Source organism: Volvox carteri (assembly GCF_000143455.1).
Source record: "Volvox carteri f. nagariensis unplaced genomic scaffold VOLCAscaffold_7, whole genome shotgun sequence".
Lineage (NCBI taxonomy): Eukaryota > Viridiplantae > Chlorophyta > Chlorophyceae > Chlamydomonadales > Volvocaceae > Volvox > Volvox carteri.
Window position 1 is genome coordinate 1,764,682 of NW_003307550.1, and position 17,220 is coordinate 1,781,901.

General features: G+C 56.9%; 2 protein-coding genes across 2 annotated transcripts in view; both read right to left on the bottom strand.

Annotated features, from left to right (window-relative positions):
- Nucleotides 1-6,805, bottom strand: part of VOLCADRAFT_88044 (uncharacterized protein) — a gene marked incomplete at both ends in the record, with an annotated part of 8,753 nt that extends 1,948 nt beyond the window's left edge. Inside the window, 16 exons of the mRNA XM_002947748.1 lie at nucleotides 245-274; nucleotides 337-401; nucleotides 997-1,094; nucleotides 1,296-1,403; nucleotides 1,625-1,711; nucleotides 2,038-2,164; nucleotides 2,626-2,660; nucleotides 3,031-3,097; nucleotides 3,742-3,773; nucleotides 3,990-4,140; nucleotides 4,584-4,673; nucleotides 5,401-5,508; nucleotides 5,895-5,976; nucleotides 6,180-6,280; nucleotides 6,362-6,499; nucleotides 6,623-6,805. Of these exons, the coding sequence (XP_002947794.1) occupies nucleotides 245-274; nucleotides 337-401; nucleotides 997-1,094; nucleotides 1,296-1,403; nucleotides 1,625-1,711; nucleotides 2,038-2,164; nucleotides 2,626-2,660; nucleotides 3,031-3,097; nucleotides 3,742-3,773; nucleotides 3,990-4,140; nucleotides 4,584-4,673; nucleotides 5,401-5,508; nucleotides 5,895-5,976; nucleotides 6,180-6,280; nucleotides 6,362-6,499; nucleotides 6,623-6,805 (1,502 nt within the window). The remainder of the gene's footprint in view (nucleotides 1-244; nucleotides 275-336; nucleotides 402-996; nucleotides 1,095-1,295; nucleotides 1,404-1,624; nucleotides 1,712-2,037; nucleotides 2,165-2,625; nucleotides 2,661-3,030; nucleotides 3,098-3,741; nucleotides 3,774-3,989; nucleotides 4,141-4,583; nucleotides 4,674-5,400; nucleotides 5,509-5,894; nucleotides 5,977-6,179; nucleotides 6,281-6,361; nucleotides 6,500-6,622) is intronic.
- A 997-nt stretch (nucleotides 6,806-7,802) lies between these two features.
- VOLCADRAFT_103576 (uncharacterized protein) lies at nucleotides 7,803-15,534 on the bottom strand (the record flags this gene model as incomplete). Its single annotated transcript, XM_002947749.1, has 15 exons — nucleotides 15,198-15,534; nucleotides 14,890-15,026; nucleotides 14,299-14,357; nucleotides 13,725-13,875; nucleotides 13,083-13,154; nucleotides 12,366-12,494; nucleotides 11,744-11,852; nucleotides 11,422-11,498; nucleotides 11,133-11,182; nucleotides 10,720-10,841; nucleotides 9,846-10,291; nucleotides 8,931-9,037; nucleotides 8,593-8,748; nucleotides 8,173-8,186; nucleotides 7,803-8,089 (listed from the first exon to the last, which is right to left on the bottom strand). Exons 1-15 carry the CDS (start codon nucleotides 15,238-15,240, stop codon nucleotides 7,803-7,805), a joined length of 1,959 nt encoding a protein of 652 aa, XP_002947795.1. The 5' UTR covers nucleotides 15,241-15,534.
- Between the last annotated feature and the right edge of the window lie 1,686 nt (nucleotides 15,535-17,220).

The following is a 17,220-nucleotide window of genomic DNA, read 5'->3' on the forward strand; positions in this document are numbered from 1 at the left end:
TCCCCCCCCCCCCCAGACCCCCCCCCCCGATAAGTTACAACTCCCCTCATAAACCAAGAGGCACATACTGAGTTGGCGCGTTTTCGTTCATGTGCGCACTCTTCATGCACATGCATAGATAGTTCTGGCACTGTTTGTGAACAAAAAGTAAATCCGACCAAGCAAAGGCCCAAAGCAAGCAACCGCATAGCAAATCAAAGGCCGTCACCCGCCACTGCAAACCACAGCACACTAGGACTCTTACCGGTTCATCATGTACCGGCCCCTGCTGCTGCTGTCCAGCAGGGGCCGGTAAGGAATACATTACTGTACATACCCATACACACACACACGTACCTGAAGTTAGCCGTGACGGACCAGGTGTCTCGCGTTACCTTCATGTCGTGAATGATGGGCTTGTCCTGGGGGAGTGTTTTAGGGGGGGAGAGAGGGGGGGGGAGAGATAGGGGTTAGGAGGGAAGGTAAGGGAGGGCGGGGGATCACATGGGGCGAGAGGGGGAAGACGAGCGAGTGAAGATGATGCCAGAAGGAAAGGCCGATACGCCAGATGCTAAGTAAGCACAACCAACCAGTCGGCGGTTGTGAAGGAGAAGTCCTCGCGATGATGTAGTGATGACGACGGCGAAAACTACCTACCTAGCAGCGAAGATTACAATAGTGCGGAAGGAGAGCGGGAAAACTAACGTAATATTCTAGAGGCGGCGAATGAACAACACACTGACGTGAGGAGCGGACGAGGTGACGTAAGCTGGTTTTAAATCTGCTCGCCGGTGATGGCGGCGGAATTGAGGAACCCGAACAAAACTCGCTGATGAGCTGCTGGTAATAAGCTGCTGGTGACATGCAAGTGCTCCTGGCGAGTGGGCGCAAGTGCATGAGCGCGGGGTGGACACTCGTTCGGAGGGTACCGCACATGAAGAGCACCACACACACCCACACTCATAAAATCCTAACCCTAACCAACAAAAGGGCGGTAACCGACAACTGAAAACGCACCTGATTACCGAACGAGCCGTTGTGGATATAGTGAATGTGCGCCATGTCCAGCGCGTTCTCGAACACCGACCAGTGCGGACAATCGAACTCCAACTCACCTGCCGTGCGCAAGCGTGTTTCGTGTGTTTTGTGGTGTGGGGAAAAAGCGGGGGGAAAGCGGGGGGAGATCGGGAGAGTTGTGGGCCTTATCTGGCGGCGGTGTTGGATCCCACCAGCTTTGTGAAGCAGCTTTGTCCCATCCGGCAAATTTACAAAAATGTTTATCTATTTTTTACGTCACGTGTCGTACACGTGCTCACCGTACACTGGCCGCCAGTTGGGGTCCTCCAGCTCCGGAACCACCGGGATAGGGGGCCGCTCGTCCGCGGGCAACGACTTGGAGCCGAAGAACAACCACACGAAACCGCCTTTGGGGGGGGGGGGAGGTGGGGGAGGTGGGGGAGGTGGGGGTTGGGGGGGATGGGAAGTGTACGTGCGAAGCTAGGTTGAGGTGAAGTGGCGGTGATGTACGGCGTGTGCGCCTATTTGGTTTTAGGGGTTTTAGGGGTGCTGGGCTGAGGTGGCGTGATGTCCACCCACCCATACAACCTCACCTGTCATACACCCCCCACACGCACACGACACGCACCTCGCTCCACCACGGGGTACGAGTCCACCACCGGACGGCGGGGGAACCCGACTTCAGGACTCTGGCTGGGGACCTCCTCCAGCGCGCCTTTGGGGGGGGGGGAGTGAGTGAAGGGGGGGGAGAGAGTGAGAAGGGGGGGGAGTGAGGGGAGTGAGGGTAAGACGAACCACTGGCGAATGGAGCAGATAGACGGGTGGTCCCGCGGTGAGGGGGGGAGACCAAGAAATCAGTGGCAAGCTGCCGGCGCCGAAACTTCCTGACCGATGGGGTCCTAAGCTTGAAACGAAGGGGGGGAAAGAGTGTGTGTGTGTGTACGACGATGCGTGGAGAGCGATAAGGCGGCGCATGAGGTGATGACACAGCGGGAACCTCTTTCCCCCCCCCCCCCGGCACCCCCCCCGGCACTGCCTCACCCTCTCCCGTGAAGGCCCAGCCGTGGTACGGACAAACCACACAGCTCTTGCCCCCCGGACTGGTCTTAGTCCACCCCAGGCTCAGAGGGGCGCCGCGATGGGGGCACACGTCATCCAGGCAGTACACCTGTACGGCGGAGCGGAAGGGGGGTGCGGAGAGATTTTAAGAATGCCGGGGGAGAAAGAATGGAGCGGGGGGGAGAAAGTGGTTTGTGGTTAGTGCTGTACATGGGGGGTACGACATCGGGGGGCCCCCGAGGGAACTCGGACTGCGTGGGTTCGTGGGAAGACGAGGGAGACGTGTACGGCTGTCTGCCCATATATACACATACATACACAGTTAGACAGTCAAGACAGTCCAGACAGACAGACAGACAGACAAGACAGACAGGCAGGCATTTGTCGTAGCACAATGGCTACACAGTACCTCACGATATAAAGTTCTGAATTCATACTATTCTACTCGCCGCGATATGAGCGCATACACACACACACACACACACACACACACACACACACACACACTCACGCACACACCTTGCCGTCCTCCCCCCGCCAGAGGGTGACGGTCCTGGACAGGATGTGCACCTGGAGCGGCTTGGAGGTGACGTTGTCAGATAGGGCTGGGGGGGGGCCAGGGAAAGAGAGGGGGGGAACGAGTACGGATGTGTATTTATGTGTGTGGGGGGGGGGGAGTAGGGGGAAGGTCTCGGGCCTTCACGGCCAGGAAAAGGCCTTCACAGGGGACCCCATCGTCATTCGGGTGATGTCCGTTGGGTTTGGTTTCGGAGGCGGGCGGGTTTACTACGCGCCGCTGGCCGTACCCCGTACGACTTCAGTGTGGGTACGAATGTACATAAATAAATGGCTACAAGACCACGACAATGAATATGGTGAAAACCTCTCGTACTCCTTGTACGACATTTTCCCGAGCGATCATCCCCCCTCCTCCCCACCAAATCCCCCAGCTTCGAAACAAAACACATGTCGTACCTGCAGCATACCAGAAATTTTGCAGGTAGGCCTTACGATCTTCCAGCTCCTTAGCCCTCTTCGCGGCCTGGGCGGGATCCAGGGGGGAGAGGGCCAGGGGCCACCCGGGTTTGATGCTGACGTCAGTTTAACAATACAAGAATAATACAAAAGATAAATAACTTGCCTTTTCCTTTTCTCAGGTTCCTCCCATAATCCCTGATTCCTTTATATCCTGAATTACCCCGCCTTGACAAGCCATTTGTACATTATCAGTAATGGTAATATGTCCTGCAACACCTACTTGCCCCCCAAGTGCACAATAAGAACCTATCACACTACTGCCGGCAACACTACTTGCGCTATTAAACAAAATAAAAGCTCTCATAATACCTGCAGTGAATTCTGGCCTCGACGTTTTTTCATATTGAAAGAAGTTTTTGCACTCTTTTTTATTTCATAATGCTGAATTTTATCAACGATTCCTCCTACCGTAAAACTCCTACCGTAAAACCGCCTGTTTTAGCAAGTACCAAAAATACAATAAATTCTTCATAGGATGTTTTTTGTTTTTTCTTTTTGTGCTGGGTGGTGGTGATATTGCATCAGTTACCGCTTCAGAGCGTAATCTTCTGCACATCGTACATTAGTGGTTCTTGCCTTGCTGCTAAGTTAACCCCAGTTTCGTTAAAATTTTCCTGACAAAACGTCAGTTTAAGGAGGCTCACCCACCTTCTTCTGGCATACGCACCCACAACGGACTGCTGTCAAGCCCGGGGGTGGGCCGGCGGGTGGAGTGGTCGTGAGGACGCTAACCCCGCCCCCCCGGGTAATAGAGCGCACTTTGAAAGCAACCAAGGGACACACGCAAGGCCACACACACACGCTAATGCGACAACGATGGTCTCAACGCGTCTCTACACCTCTCCTGCCTTTCTTTCTTTCCATTCTCGGATGTACATTCCACTCTTCCCACGCACCCCCCAACCCCCCACACTCCACACTCCACCCTCCACCCCGCCCCGCCCCCACCTTGCCCAGAGGCTCCTTCCCGTCCGCCCCCCGGCCCAGGAGGGGGGGCGCCGCGCGCGGGTCCCACTGCCCGGGGCGGAGTCCCGCAGCCCGCCGTGACTCGGCCAGGGAGGGGTGTGTGGGAGGGGAGGGGGGCTGCTCCCCCGGGGGTGATGGGGGGAATGTCCACGAGGCGTCGGAAAAAGGGTTTCGGAGGAGGGAGTCGTACCGGGTGGTTGGGTCAGGTGGGAGAGCAATTGACGAACTAGAAAATTCGGCACCATTCCGATATACGTTGTTTACGGATAAGAGGAGAGATGTTTTTGAAAACCCCGAAAACTCCCACGGGGGTTATGCGTGGGTATGCGGGTTTAAGGACACGCGCTAAGCCCCCCCTCCCCCCACGCACATACGACATAGATACAACACACAGACGCATTAATTAGAAAGAGCAAGACTCGGAGCACAACCCCTGCCTTCGCTTCTCACGACTAGAGGCTTCCCCGGCAGCCCCCTCCCCCTTCCAGCGCCCCCTTCGACATCCACTCCACACCAGCCCTCACCTCTGCCGTACGCGCCCTGTTCGTTGGCTCCTGTTGTTGCTCGGGCCGTACAGCGACCTCGCCATCGCCGTCCTCCTCCGTACTCACCTCCTGAGGCCACAGCGGCCGGGGGCGGTCCAGTACGGCAGTGCCGGCACCCAGTCCCGAGGGGCGGGGGCCGGGCAGGGACGGGGGCCCACCCCCCGCCCCCCCGCGGAAAGCCACCGGTACGGCACCTTGGTGTGCCGCCTGGATTCGACATGATGGACGGGGGGGGGCCACGGGGAACGAGGGGGAAAATGGGGAGGGGGGAACGCTTTTTTAAGTTCTCTGCCCCGTCGAGACCTCCCCCCCGTCCTTTTCCGGTTCCCGTAGGTCAGCGGGCGGGCAGTGAATACCCGCACGGTGTGTGTTTTGGGAAACCAGGATGGGCAGGGGAAGCGACCCCCTGTGTCGTACTACAATACGACAGAGCTGCAGAATCTAAAATGAACATGCCCCTTATCGTTGAAGTCAGCTTCACTCCAGGGGGGGTGTTCTCCGACCCGGGCCATACCCAAATTTCCTACAATCCCGTACTGGAATCATAAATCTTGGTGTCGTACTGTGTCGTTCGACTGATGGAAGGATGCAGCACTGCCTGCAGCCTGCCTGTCTGCAGACGAGTAGTATACGGGGCTAATGCACGATGAGGCTTCCTTGGGCCTTTCGTTCGGGGCATTTCCCATCATCATTACGTATATCCACACGTGCGTCAGGATGAGAAATCGCTGACAAGAGAGTTGAGTCAATGAAATGCGTGCACACGACGTGAAAAACATTTACCACCACCACCTACCTGCGGCAAGCGGCCGTGTAGGAGCGCGTGTATGGTGCGTTTGACTGAAGAGAGCTTCAGGGGCATGAGGCGCTTGGGCAGCGTTGGGGTTGAACGGATGATACGGAACTGCGTAATATGCGGCCGAGGGGGGCAGCCGCCGACAGGACAGTGGAAAGGACAGCGGAAAGTGAGGGAAGCGCAGTGGGGACGAGAGTGAACGGGAGGGAAGCTGTCTCGCCACCGCCGTCGCTGGCTAACAGGTAAGAAAATAGAGGTAACCTCAAAAATTCAAACGTGGAGCTGCATATATCGAAAATAATACTACAAGGTGGGTGCAACGGTTCAGCGGCTAAATGACGGGCTGCGATAGTATCTGCGATACGGAACTCATAGCTCGGGCATGCATGGATAACTGGGCTTTTAGTCTACTAAGGTACTGAAAACGGCCCATATTCGCTCCGTCAAGGAACCCGAAACTTCCTAATTGAAGTGAGGCATGCGATTCAGCTTACCGCCTGCTTGTCGTCAGGGTACTCGCGCAGGATGGCTAGGATTGCTCCAGCCTCGATGACGTAAAACAGGAGCCAAAAGAAACTGTAAAAGCAAGAACAAAAACGGGCAGGACAAGACTGGTTGCAACACCTGTCAAAACCAGGGAGCGCTTTACAACGCCCACGATAACGGATTCAGCGCAGAGCATAACCAGCACAAGGGCGTCTTATATAATCATACTAACAGGTTATTTTAGTATACCCTTCGCAAGAAAGCCTTAAGTACTCCACAGGAGCAGAACCTACATTGCGACAGCGTGGTCCCAAACAAACAGCGGGGCAAGCTGCTCATAAAGTTGTGCACCACTGGGCATGTGGTAGCCTCCCACAGATGCGATGTTGGTCACCTGGAAGCAAAAAAGGGTTGTTTCGGCGCCATTGGAGAGGACATCTCCCGGTAAACTGGGCATAGTGGCAAAGTAGCTTACCTTAAAAGCAACATGAGCCATCTCACAAATAACGCCAGCGCCAATGCCCAGGACAAGGCCGCGCAACAACGGCTCAAAGAAGGGGCTGAGCTCAGACGACGACGGGTCTGCAGATTGGGGCTGCACATTTTGCTCGCCCTGCAAACGAAAAATAAATACTAGTAGGTCCAATACATCCGAGTATGGTGACTTCTTCCTCACTTCGGCAAAGTCCGTCCACACAATTGCCTAGAACTTACCCTGACGAAACATCGTCCTTACCTTCGTATCCTCTTTGCGTGCACAGGCGACAACTGCTGCACGTTGCTGCTCCAGCGGCAAGCCAGGCAGGCCAGTAGTACGCGGCCGGCTCAGCGAGCGGTTCGCAAGGCGCTGTAAGCCGACGACCGAAACCGGCGCGCAAGCACCAAAGCGGGGGTTGGATGCCTGGAGAGCGCGTGACATTGCAGAAGCCGACATACTGGAGAGTTCACAAGAACTAGGTGGTCACGAAGGGTCGACGGTCACGAGCGCGCGGTTGCTCTTCTTTGTTTACGCCTTGTAGTACTGAAGGTTCCTAAGAAGTTTGGATATATTTTGCAATTGAATGCTTGCGCTTCTGTGCCGTGATAACCTTTGTGTGAGGTAAACAGAGCGCTCCAAGTGTTAAATATGTGACATACGTTTTTCCCGCCGTACGCAATATGGCGTCGACGTGACAATAAGGATTACTATTGCGTTCCTTCCGTACAAGCTCTTGAACGATATACATTTTTTACAGTTATAATAATTTCTGCTGCATAATGCGTATGTCTGATGTGAAGATGCGGAGTCGCGACGCATTGTGGCTAGGGCGTTGCCAAGCGACAGATAAGCATTGTGTCCAAGGCAATGACGGCACTTTTCCGTCAGGGCAAAACTGCACGACACGAGACAGATATATGCCGTTTTTATACGAAACCACCATACGGAAATTTTGGCCCCAAGCTTCCAAAATCCGAAATCCTTGCTGCCGTTGTCTAACACTACCAAAGCTTATGTCTGCACACCCGCCCATATGCTTGCTAGTGCCGCAACCATATGCTGACGTTTGTAGGCCGTAAGCAAGGATAGCTTTGTCATCACCTCCTGCGGACTGCTGTGATGAAGCTGCTGTAAGGTACTGCATGGTACCGCCTGAGTAATTCCATTACTTCTTTCTTTTGAAAATTTGCTTGGTGTGAAACATACAGCATCAACAGGTTCCAGCTTTCCATCCGCTCTGAGTTGCCCAGCTGTTTTCCGCATCTGGGTTCGTCTTTTTCAAACGGCCTCCGGAAGCGCTGCGACCTCCGGCCAACTGCGATCTCTGGCGCCGCGCCCCAAAGTCTTCAGTTCGTCCTCCACAGACCTCCTGCCCAAGGATTGCCCTTCGCTAACCTCGGCACGCTGCCGGAAAGTTCTCTTTTTGTCTCCACGGAACCTAACGGAGCCTGGTGGGAACGGAAACCATTCGTCCACATTGAATGTCACGGAGAGCCACGCACAGTCGCGCATCAGGTGCCTTGCTCCGTAATAAAACCTCCTGGCGACAGCCTGTCTTGCCGTTCCGCTCCGAATGTTGACCCGGGGTCAATTTCCTAGTGCTTGTCAGAGCTGGACACATTCGGGACCCGGTAAAAGCATCCCGCCAGGTCACAACGGGTTGAATGAACCGGGCCTCGGCGCTGGAGGGGACCGCGGGCGGCCGCGCCATGTGCCCCAGGTGTCCTAAGAGTTGGCGGGGAAGGGGGGAGAGCCGGACAGAGGAACTTGCCAGTCTTTAAAGTCCAGTGCTTTCTCCGACATCCTACCGCCGGAGTGGGGACTGCGGGGCGGTGTATGTGGTGGTGGTGGTGCTGCTGCTGCTGCTGCTGCAGGCCTCCAGGGGCCTTGCGGAGGAGAAGGCCGCTCTTGTGGTGTAAGAGGCTAAGGCCCTTAGTGCTCTTGACATTTTTTTGCGGGTGCTGGAACCGACCCATCCTGCCGAACTTGTGTGTAGTGATTGCACCCACGGGTGATGATGATCTGCTACTACACCTATTGTGCTGGGAAGCCGTGCCGCCGTGCATAGCCTGTATTGAAGTACGATTCAAGTTTTACCTCACGGCCCAGGCGCAATTTGCCGTAGACCCCCATCGCATCACAACCCTGTTCGCAAGTACGCACAAACCCTGAAGACTGCTCCGGCGTACCCCACCAGGGAAGGAAGTAAGGCGGCTTCCCGCCCTTACCCGACTCCTCCGCTTGTTGCCCTAACGTCCTGAATGAAAACCTCCTTACCCCAACCCCACCTAAGGTTGAAGTTCCGTAAGATTATGAAACATTCGAACCCTCCCCCCGTGCACATCTCATATCCGTCGTCTGGGTTCGTCTTGATGGTGGAGGTGCTGGTGGGAGGTGGGGGTGATGCACGGCTCTCCCTGAGCTCAGCCCGCCCCGTGTGCTGTTTCCCGTGTTGGCCGCGGGTTGCAGTGGTCCACAGCGGGTTTCCCGGTGCCATCGGAACACATGACGACACATGCGCGCTGCACGTCACGACATAGCGGTCATCCGCGCTCGCTGTCCTTACTTCGCCTGACCTTCACCTGACAGGAAAAGCGGAGGGTGCCCTGAAACCCCCCTGAAACCCCCCAGGTCATCATCATCCCGCAGGATTTGGCTCTTGTTTGCCTCTTCCTGCAGTACCCCGTACCCCACCCGCGGTTCGGTCAGCTGCGTCGTCCACAACTTCGCGGCCAACACTTCCCCCCCCAGTCACCCCCAGGACACCAACAGCAATCCAGTGGAAGGCTGAGCGCACAAACGAGAGTTAATTTCAGTTCAGTTCGACCCCATGAGTGATCTTATGCCCAAAGCACCGGTGCGATAAGGCCTCAAAGCCCCAAAAACATCCTGCATTCTCTATCTACCATTTGGAACATCCAGTTCATTCGGGACATCCTGTTGCGACCCTCCCCTCCCCTCCCCTCCCCCCTCCCCTCCCCCCTCCCCTCCCCTCCCTCCCTCCCTCCCTCCCTCCCTCCATGTGGACGCCATCATGATCAGCACGCCAAGGCAGTCGGCAGTACATGTAGGAGTGGCAGGTGGCGAGGAGTCCTTCCACACCGACTTCTCGTCCAACCACGTGTGCTCATTCTACAGCCCCCTCCTGGTCGTCATCCCGCAACACTTCCCACCTTCCTCAACCTGCCTCGCTCCCACCCCCCACACACATGATGTGGCCCCCATCAGTTCAGAAGGGCCGCGGGAAGAATCCCTACGTGGGGTGGGAAAGGGTTTTAGGGCCCAGGTGCGTTGTTTGTCAGTCAGTCAGTCAGTCAGTCAGGAGCCGGAAGACAAAGAGGGGATGAGCGAAAGATTACGTACAAACGTCATTTCACGTTCAAACCTGCGAGGGGGTTGTTGTGGCGGCGTCGTGTGGTGACGATAATGCCACCATCAACATAGTGGTTCGGTGGGTTAAGAGGTCCCGGTGGGCTCCTACCTGTCCCGCCATGGCTGCAAAGAGCCCCCCGTCAAAATGACCCATGGCACCGCCGCCGCCACCAGGTCCGGGCGGCGGCCCCATAGGTGGCGGAGGCCCGCCGCCACCACCGCCACCGCCACCACCGCCGCCTGGCCCTGCCATCCCCTGCCCCGGCACCCCTCCGGGCATGATGCCCGGCATGACAGGCGCGATCAGTCCTGCCATCGGCGGCAAGGCGCCGGGGTTGGGAGCTGTGACCGGGGGCATGCCGACGGTCGTCTGGTCGCGGCCGCCGGGATGCATTCCGCCGCCGCCGCCACCGCCGCCATCAAGATCGTCGGCACCGCCGTGCCACCCGCCGCCCCCACGCCCGCGACCGCCGCCACGGCCGCCCCCGCGGTCGCCCATGCCGCCGCGGCCCCCGCGGCCACTGAAAGGCGGGCCCCCCTCCATGCCGTGGCGACCTGCATGCAGCAGCACAGAGCAGCGGCGCACACAGAGCAGCGGTCGACCTGGTCCCCCAACGCGACGGCGGCCTTCTGCACTGGTGGCCTGACCGGCGAGGAGTGTCCGTAAGGACATACGGCTCAACGAGCACCGAGGCGGGGGGGGCAGGAAGAGGGCGTAGCGGGGGGTTTGCCGGGAGGGGGGCAGGAGCTACTGAAGCTCTTAGCCGGGTGAGGCCTAAAACCTAGGGAGGGTGCCGCCAATGTACCCAGCTCGCCACCCCCTGGGGGCATTTCTCTTCCACCTCACCCCACCCAACTCCACCACTTCCAGGCAACAGGGTCGCAACCGGCTCTTGGGCGCTCCGGGCATGAACGGCTGGTGCTCTTACCCCCCCCCCCCAAATGCAGTTCCCAGCCCTCCGCCCTCAACCCCCCTCCCTCACCTCCCGGCCCGCCGCCTCCTGCTGCCGCTTGTGACGACGGCGGCGGCGGTGCCGGCAGCGCCAGAGGCCGGTCTCGGTCTCTGTCACCCACTCGGTCCCTCTCCCAACCCGTTAGTGGGGGCCTGGCGGGGGGGGAGGGGACGGGGACGGGGGCGGGGGCGGGAGTCTCAGGGTGGCGTTGGGTGGGGCTTGGTGGGTGGTGGCGGGGGGCATTGGGGGGTAGCTGGGCCACACACACACACACACACAGAACATAGCACCACCGGTTTCCCCCCAACAACCCATAGAACATATATACATACAAACACACATACACCACAGTCCGAGAGACCTGGGGGGAACGTGCGTGCGTGTGTCCCGTCTGAGTCCCCTTAGTTATCCCCCACACCAGATTGCCAACCCCTGCACCCCACCTGGCTCGCTTGAGGGGCCGCTCATCATCACGTGCAACTCCTGGATTAACCTGCAGTACCGTACGACATTGTGTACGAAGACATGTGAACATCAGGCAAGAGGGGCAAACCCGGATAACACACGACCTCGAAAACCGATTTGGCTTCTTTTCATACTTTGCTGTTAATTCATTTTCTTCCCGCCCTGTGCGGGCTTCCACTTCCCTCCCCTCCCCTCTTCCCTCCCTCCAGTGGTGGCGGTGGTAGTGTTATTGCCGTCCGGCACATACACATCTCCTGCAGCACCCACCTGGTTGACCACCACGTTGATGTTGCGGTACTCCCGGGGTTTGGCAGCCTCCACCTCCTCCGGGTCGGGAGGCGGACCTGAGGGGGCAATCAGGGGTGTGTGTGTGTGTATGTGGGGGGGGGAGGGGGGAGGGAGGGGTCAGGAGCAAGAGTTAAGGTGCGGGGGGAAGGGGGGGATGCGCATCGGCGGGTCACCTCCTGGCACCTCTAAACCCCTAAATCCCCACTCCCCGTTCACCCGCCACCCCTCTCTGCAGTCGTCAATCAACAAGTATACACAAATGCAGATATACAGATATACAGATATATGTACAGATACGTACCGGGGTTCTTGATGTGCTTGTACCGGCACACTGGCCCGTAGATGCAAAACCCAAGTTTATACATGTTGCATTCCTTAATCTCATCCAAGGAGTGCTTGTACGGACAATCCTGTGGGTGAGTGCGTCCGAGAATGTGTGTGTATGTGTCTCCGGAACGAGGGAAAGCTTTTGTACGGTATACGGCAATGCCGGAGGCTCAAATGTCACAATGCCGAGAAGAAAGGGCTCCACTTATCTCCCCTGGGGGAGGAGGGCAGCCCTTGTAGTGGAGCGTATCCGAGGCCAGCAGGAGCCACACACCGTAACTGGTTGGAATCAAACACCGGGGGGGGCCCGGCGGTGCGGTCGTACGCACTCACCAACACCTGGCTCTTACCGTCGCCAGCTCTCCTCCCCGTGGGTCTTCCGACTCCTTCTCAACAGCCATCTCCCCTCCCCCCTCCGCCCCTCCTCCCCCTCATGCCTACTCCCCCCCTCCCCCCCTCCCCCCTCCCCCCCTCCGCCCCACCAACGGGTCCTTACCCCTCCCGCGCCCTTTGCCTGCCCTCCCTTTCCCTCTCCATAACCCTGCTGGCGCACGATTGCCCTTCCCCCCTCCCCCCCCCGAGACACACACACACACCTGGTCGTGACATTCGCCGTACTTGAGGAGGTTGCGGCATACGGGCATGCGGTCCGACACGAACTGGTGCAGGAAGCCGCACGCGTCGCCCTTCATGCAGAGACCTCTCAGCCAGTACGTACATACTGTCTGGCGGGACGGGGAGGGAGGTGAAGGGAGGTGGCGTGCGAGGAGAGGCGGAGGATCAGAAATCATTGTGAAGTTGAGGGGGTGAGAGGTCAGGAAAAGAGGAGCCCGGCGAAGCTGGGACGGGAAAGAAAGAGGGCGGGGAAGTGCGCAGGTGCGTACACGTATGTGTGCTTTTTTGCGTGTGCGTATGCATGTGCGTGTGTTGATGCTGTTTTAGTGTGCAGATGTATGTATGTATGTATGTATGTGCGTGTTTTTCACTAGCAGTACAACGTGTAAGGTATTGAGGTTCCCGGGGGGAGACGTTAAGAGATGGCGCGTAAACTCATTTACGTGGAGCGACCTTAGGCGAGAGGCAATGCAGGAAACTGGCAGAGCACACGGCGGGAGGGAATGCGAGCCGAGGGAATGTCGCACATAGCTTGGATGCACGGACGGATGGTCGATGGCAAAAGTAACGGGCTGGGTGTGACAAATGCGATATCAATACCTTCCCAACGGCAACCGTCATCCCCAACTCTTACGTCATGTAGGCGATCCCCCAACCTCCCCCCTTTACGTTTATGTTTATGTAAGCTATGACCCTACCTTGCGGAAGTTCTTCCTGTAGTTGGCAGGCTGCTGGCCGATCGCCTCGGCTGGTAGGTCCGGAGGCTCGATCTAACAGTACAGGGGCAATTTGACATCATGGAAGGAATTTCATGTTGCATACAAATTTCTTCGCAGGTGATTGCTGCGTGGGTCGCTGTGGTGTGCGCGGCCTCCGTCATGTTTGGAAGGCGTACTGCTTGTATCCTTGCCTGCTGTTGGCCTTGTGCCAGGAGATGTGACGACTCAATCTCCGCCTCAAAGTCAAAGTTGATGTTGTCCGCCATGAGTGTTCGGAAGCCTTAAAAGAAAGTTGTGATTGTGTAGCTATTAAACATCAAGGTCGTAAATTACAAGACATAAAGGCTAAGGCATCTTTCAGGCAAATGCAGCCTGAAAGATCGTTGCAGCAACGCGTGACAGCCCAAACTTTCCGACGACTGTAGAAATGTACAATCCGTTTTTGCGACATTTCTATAGCCCATACTAGATGCCTGATCCTTCAGTGACACCTTGAGACTAGTACGGTTTATTTGTCAGACATGTCGTGCGGCTTCTTTTTCCCACATAGCCCTCGCATGGAAGATTGCCCTCCAGTGGAAAGGCGGTGCTCATTCCATAGCTCCCCATCGCGAACCTGACCTGCATACCCAGCCGCGAATTCTTACTCGCGTATCCAGCCGCGAACTTCCAAGGACACAACCAAGCAGCAACGCTAAGCCCCGGCAGTATGAGGCAGTACAAAGGACAGCTGCACATCATGCATGGCGACTGAATATAAACCATTGAAACCCTGGCGGTGGGAAAGCAGTCGTGACAGCAGATCGGCCAGACTCCCGGCCGCAGCAGACCGCAGCCCTAACAAGCTCTTGGTCCAAATAAAGTCGCACACCCCATCCGTGGAAGTGTGGAGGAGGCCACACGAGCCGCGCTACTCGCTTCATCTCGGCGACGGAGATTTCTTAACCCCCGGACCGGACCAGCTGGCTTCACCAGCGGCCTCCAAAGCGCAGCGCCGCACCACCTTTACTCAAAACAGCACCATGCAGCGTTTTCACACAGTGGATAACACGCATATGCCGTATACACCTTTGTAATTATGCCGTATTCGAGTAACTATGCCGTACAGTGCTTCAGTTCTACATCCACCGACAAGGACAGGAGATGCTTTCAGCCATAATTTGTAACTCGTAATTCATAGTCGCTTTTCCTCCACCTTTTAGCTGCAAAAAGCAACGACGAATCCGCCAACGCCGCCATGCGAAGGTGGCGTCTCTGCCGTGTGTGCGTGGTGGGGGGAGGGGAAGACAACAACAATCAGTACATCTCTTTATCACCACACCTCGACGAGTGCCCCCCCTCCCTGTACATTAACCGCGGTGTGTACGGCACGTGACAGGCAGCAGGCCGGTGTCACATGCAAGGAGATAAAGGGGGGGGAAGAGGGGGGAGATATCTGGGCAGTACGGCACGACCCTCAGTTGAGGCGGTTGAGGCGGCCGGCAAGGCAACACATCAACGTCCAAACAAAGGAGCTGCAGCTGCAGTGAAGAACTTCCTCTCTCGCCTACAAGCGTCCTAATCCAACATGCTCAGTGTCACGGGCACGAGGTAGAGTAATGCTTTCCAGGTTTTGGAACTCTGTGGTTAGAGGCCGGGAACGCTGTGTCACCGGGCATTTGTTGCTGACCTGGAGTTGGCACTTGGGGGCGTCACTGAGTGTTGGACAAGCAAGGTACTAGCCTTTCTTACTAGCTTAGGAGCGGAACCCCCCACTAATACGCGCGGTAATGATCTTATGGCGTACTACGCCACCCTTAAATTGCCAGTTGAGAGCATTCTTAAGGTGTTTGCCAAGCGGCTTGATGCACGGTGGGAGTGCCCGAATACCTTGGGTGACCCCCGCGTTTTCCCCATAGGGATCACCGGAGCCAAGGCTTGTCGCTATATGGACTGGATGGGAGCTGCCCCGTCAAGGGGTGCGCGTCTCGATTGGTTGGAGCACACTAAAGTGACCATGCCCCAGCGACTTCATCATGTGCTCATGCGTTTCCGGTTAGGCTGTTGGGAGTTAGAGGTTAATAGGCCTAATGGGCGTGAGCGCACCGCACGTACCTGCAGGCTTTGTGACTGTGGAGCGGTTGAAGATGAGTTGCATGTTTTCGGGGATTGTCCCGCTTACAAGAGCATACGGGCTAAGTACGATGGTGATCTAGTCTTTAAGGGGCGCAGCATGCGCACCATTATGACTGAGGCGCCACCCCTGGCATTGGCCAGGTACCTCTCGGAAATTTGGGAGCCCAGGCACGTTGCGCTCAGGCGCTTCACCCTGAAGCGAACGAGGGAGAATGAAGATGACCTCCCGCGTACCCGCATCAATACCAATACAACGTCCATGGCCCCCCCGGCTTTTACGGACACACCCGCACTTGTGTGCGGAACTTGTAACTTGCTTTCCTCCCACAACCACAGAGTCTGTGAATATGTCTGTATGTGTGTGTCAACGTGAGAGGAAGGGGCAGGAAAAGGTACGACACAGCGCCGCCCCGAAACCGACACGTCAGGGCTACACACCAGCTGAGGGGAAGGAGCATGCGTTACCAGTCCGAGGGAGCTCAAGCGGCAACTGCAGTGTATCCCAGTCAGTCAGCCTGTTTGTCTGTATGTCCCAGTCGCGCGCGTCTTCTCTTTGCTTTTAATGGCTCCCACCTTTTTAGGTTGTTATAAAAGAAGGGCCCCCCTCAGAGCTAAGGAGCCCCTGAGAGCTGCGGACCAGCTCCGCCGCCAGGAAACGCAGCACCGTAGTACACCGTATTGATATATATACATGTTTATACTAGGGTTTGGCACTACTGGTAACGTGCGACCATTGCCCCCGGGAGATCCCGGGATCGATACCCATTAGGGTCAAAGTCCTTCCGATGGTGGAAGGCATTGCGCCCCTAGTTGATGTACGGTGGTGACCTGGGATAAAGTGAACCTGCGAGCCGACCAGGAATGGAATTGGGCCGCTGACGACCCGGTAGATTCCGTTGGATGCTGGTGGTGGGTGCGGAATCTGAGTGATCCACTGAGAAGTTGACTAGGGTGACTGGACGAGGGTGCCCCGAAATACCGGGGAAGGCAGGGTTTTGCAGGGTAGCTGCCACGGGCGAAGATATACCCCCCTGTTTCACACATCATACATGTATATACGCGCTCTTATTTCGTGTCGTCGTCTTTGAAGAGGGGCCTAAAGCTCCAACATGCGGAACGGGAAGACGCGGGCGAGAAGTCCTGCGACTTTCCAAGACCCAAACCCAACAGACTAACAGCTCACCGAGGGGCTCCCAACTCCCGGGGATCACATCGTGTGGCCACAAACAACTTCACATCGGAAAACATTTTTCAGAGCACAACCAGAGACACAACCACACGCCCCGCGTATCCTCCCCTTGCTTTAACCCGGAAATGGTTGCAGTATTCAGGAGTTACACATGGCTCGTACAACATATGCCGTACAACAGTCTAAAACTGTACGGTAATAGGCCGCGGAATGCTTTCCCTCCTCATTGAACCAAAGGGGGCGAAGAGGGGGCTATCTCTGCTAGAACCCGACCCTATGCCGCGGGGGTTCTACCGGCCCCACTTGCGTTACCTTGAGCCCACAGCACATTCCTCATAGCATCCCGCCGGGTAAAGATTCAAGAAACCAAGTCAAGAAGCGTCAATGGCGAGAGAGCCTCGCTGTGGAAATGAAGTCGAAAAGCCCTCCGTCCTCCAAGAGCACGGCACCAACAGCCCCACAGAGCGAAGACACATCAACAGAAAGAGCTCACGTACCGGATCAAGACACGCCCACTTGCATTACAGCCTGGTAAAAGCTCGGGCACTCGCGCTGACAAGTACGGAGCAGCTCCCCCGGTGCCTGTAAAACGAGGCGCAATCCTGTCGATGTGTCCATCCGCCCATCTGTCTGTACGCCTGTCTGTCAGTCCCATGTACATCCCCTCCCAACAAGCCAGCTAGCCAGCTGCGCGCACCGCCACCTCTTCGCGCCGTGCACGGGATGAGGCGTTCACCACCCCAATCGTTTAGTCGACAGCGCCGTTCGCCGCAGTGACGTACGCGAGCGGGCTAGGGAAAGTGACGACGAAGA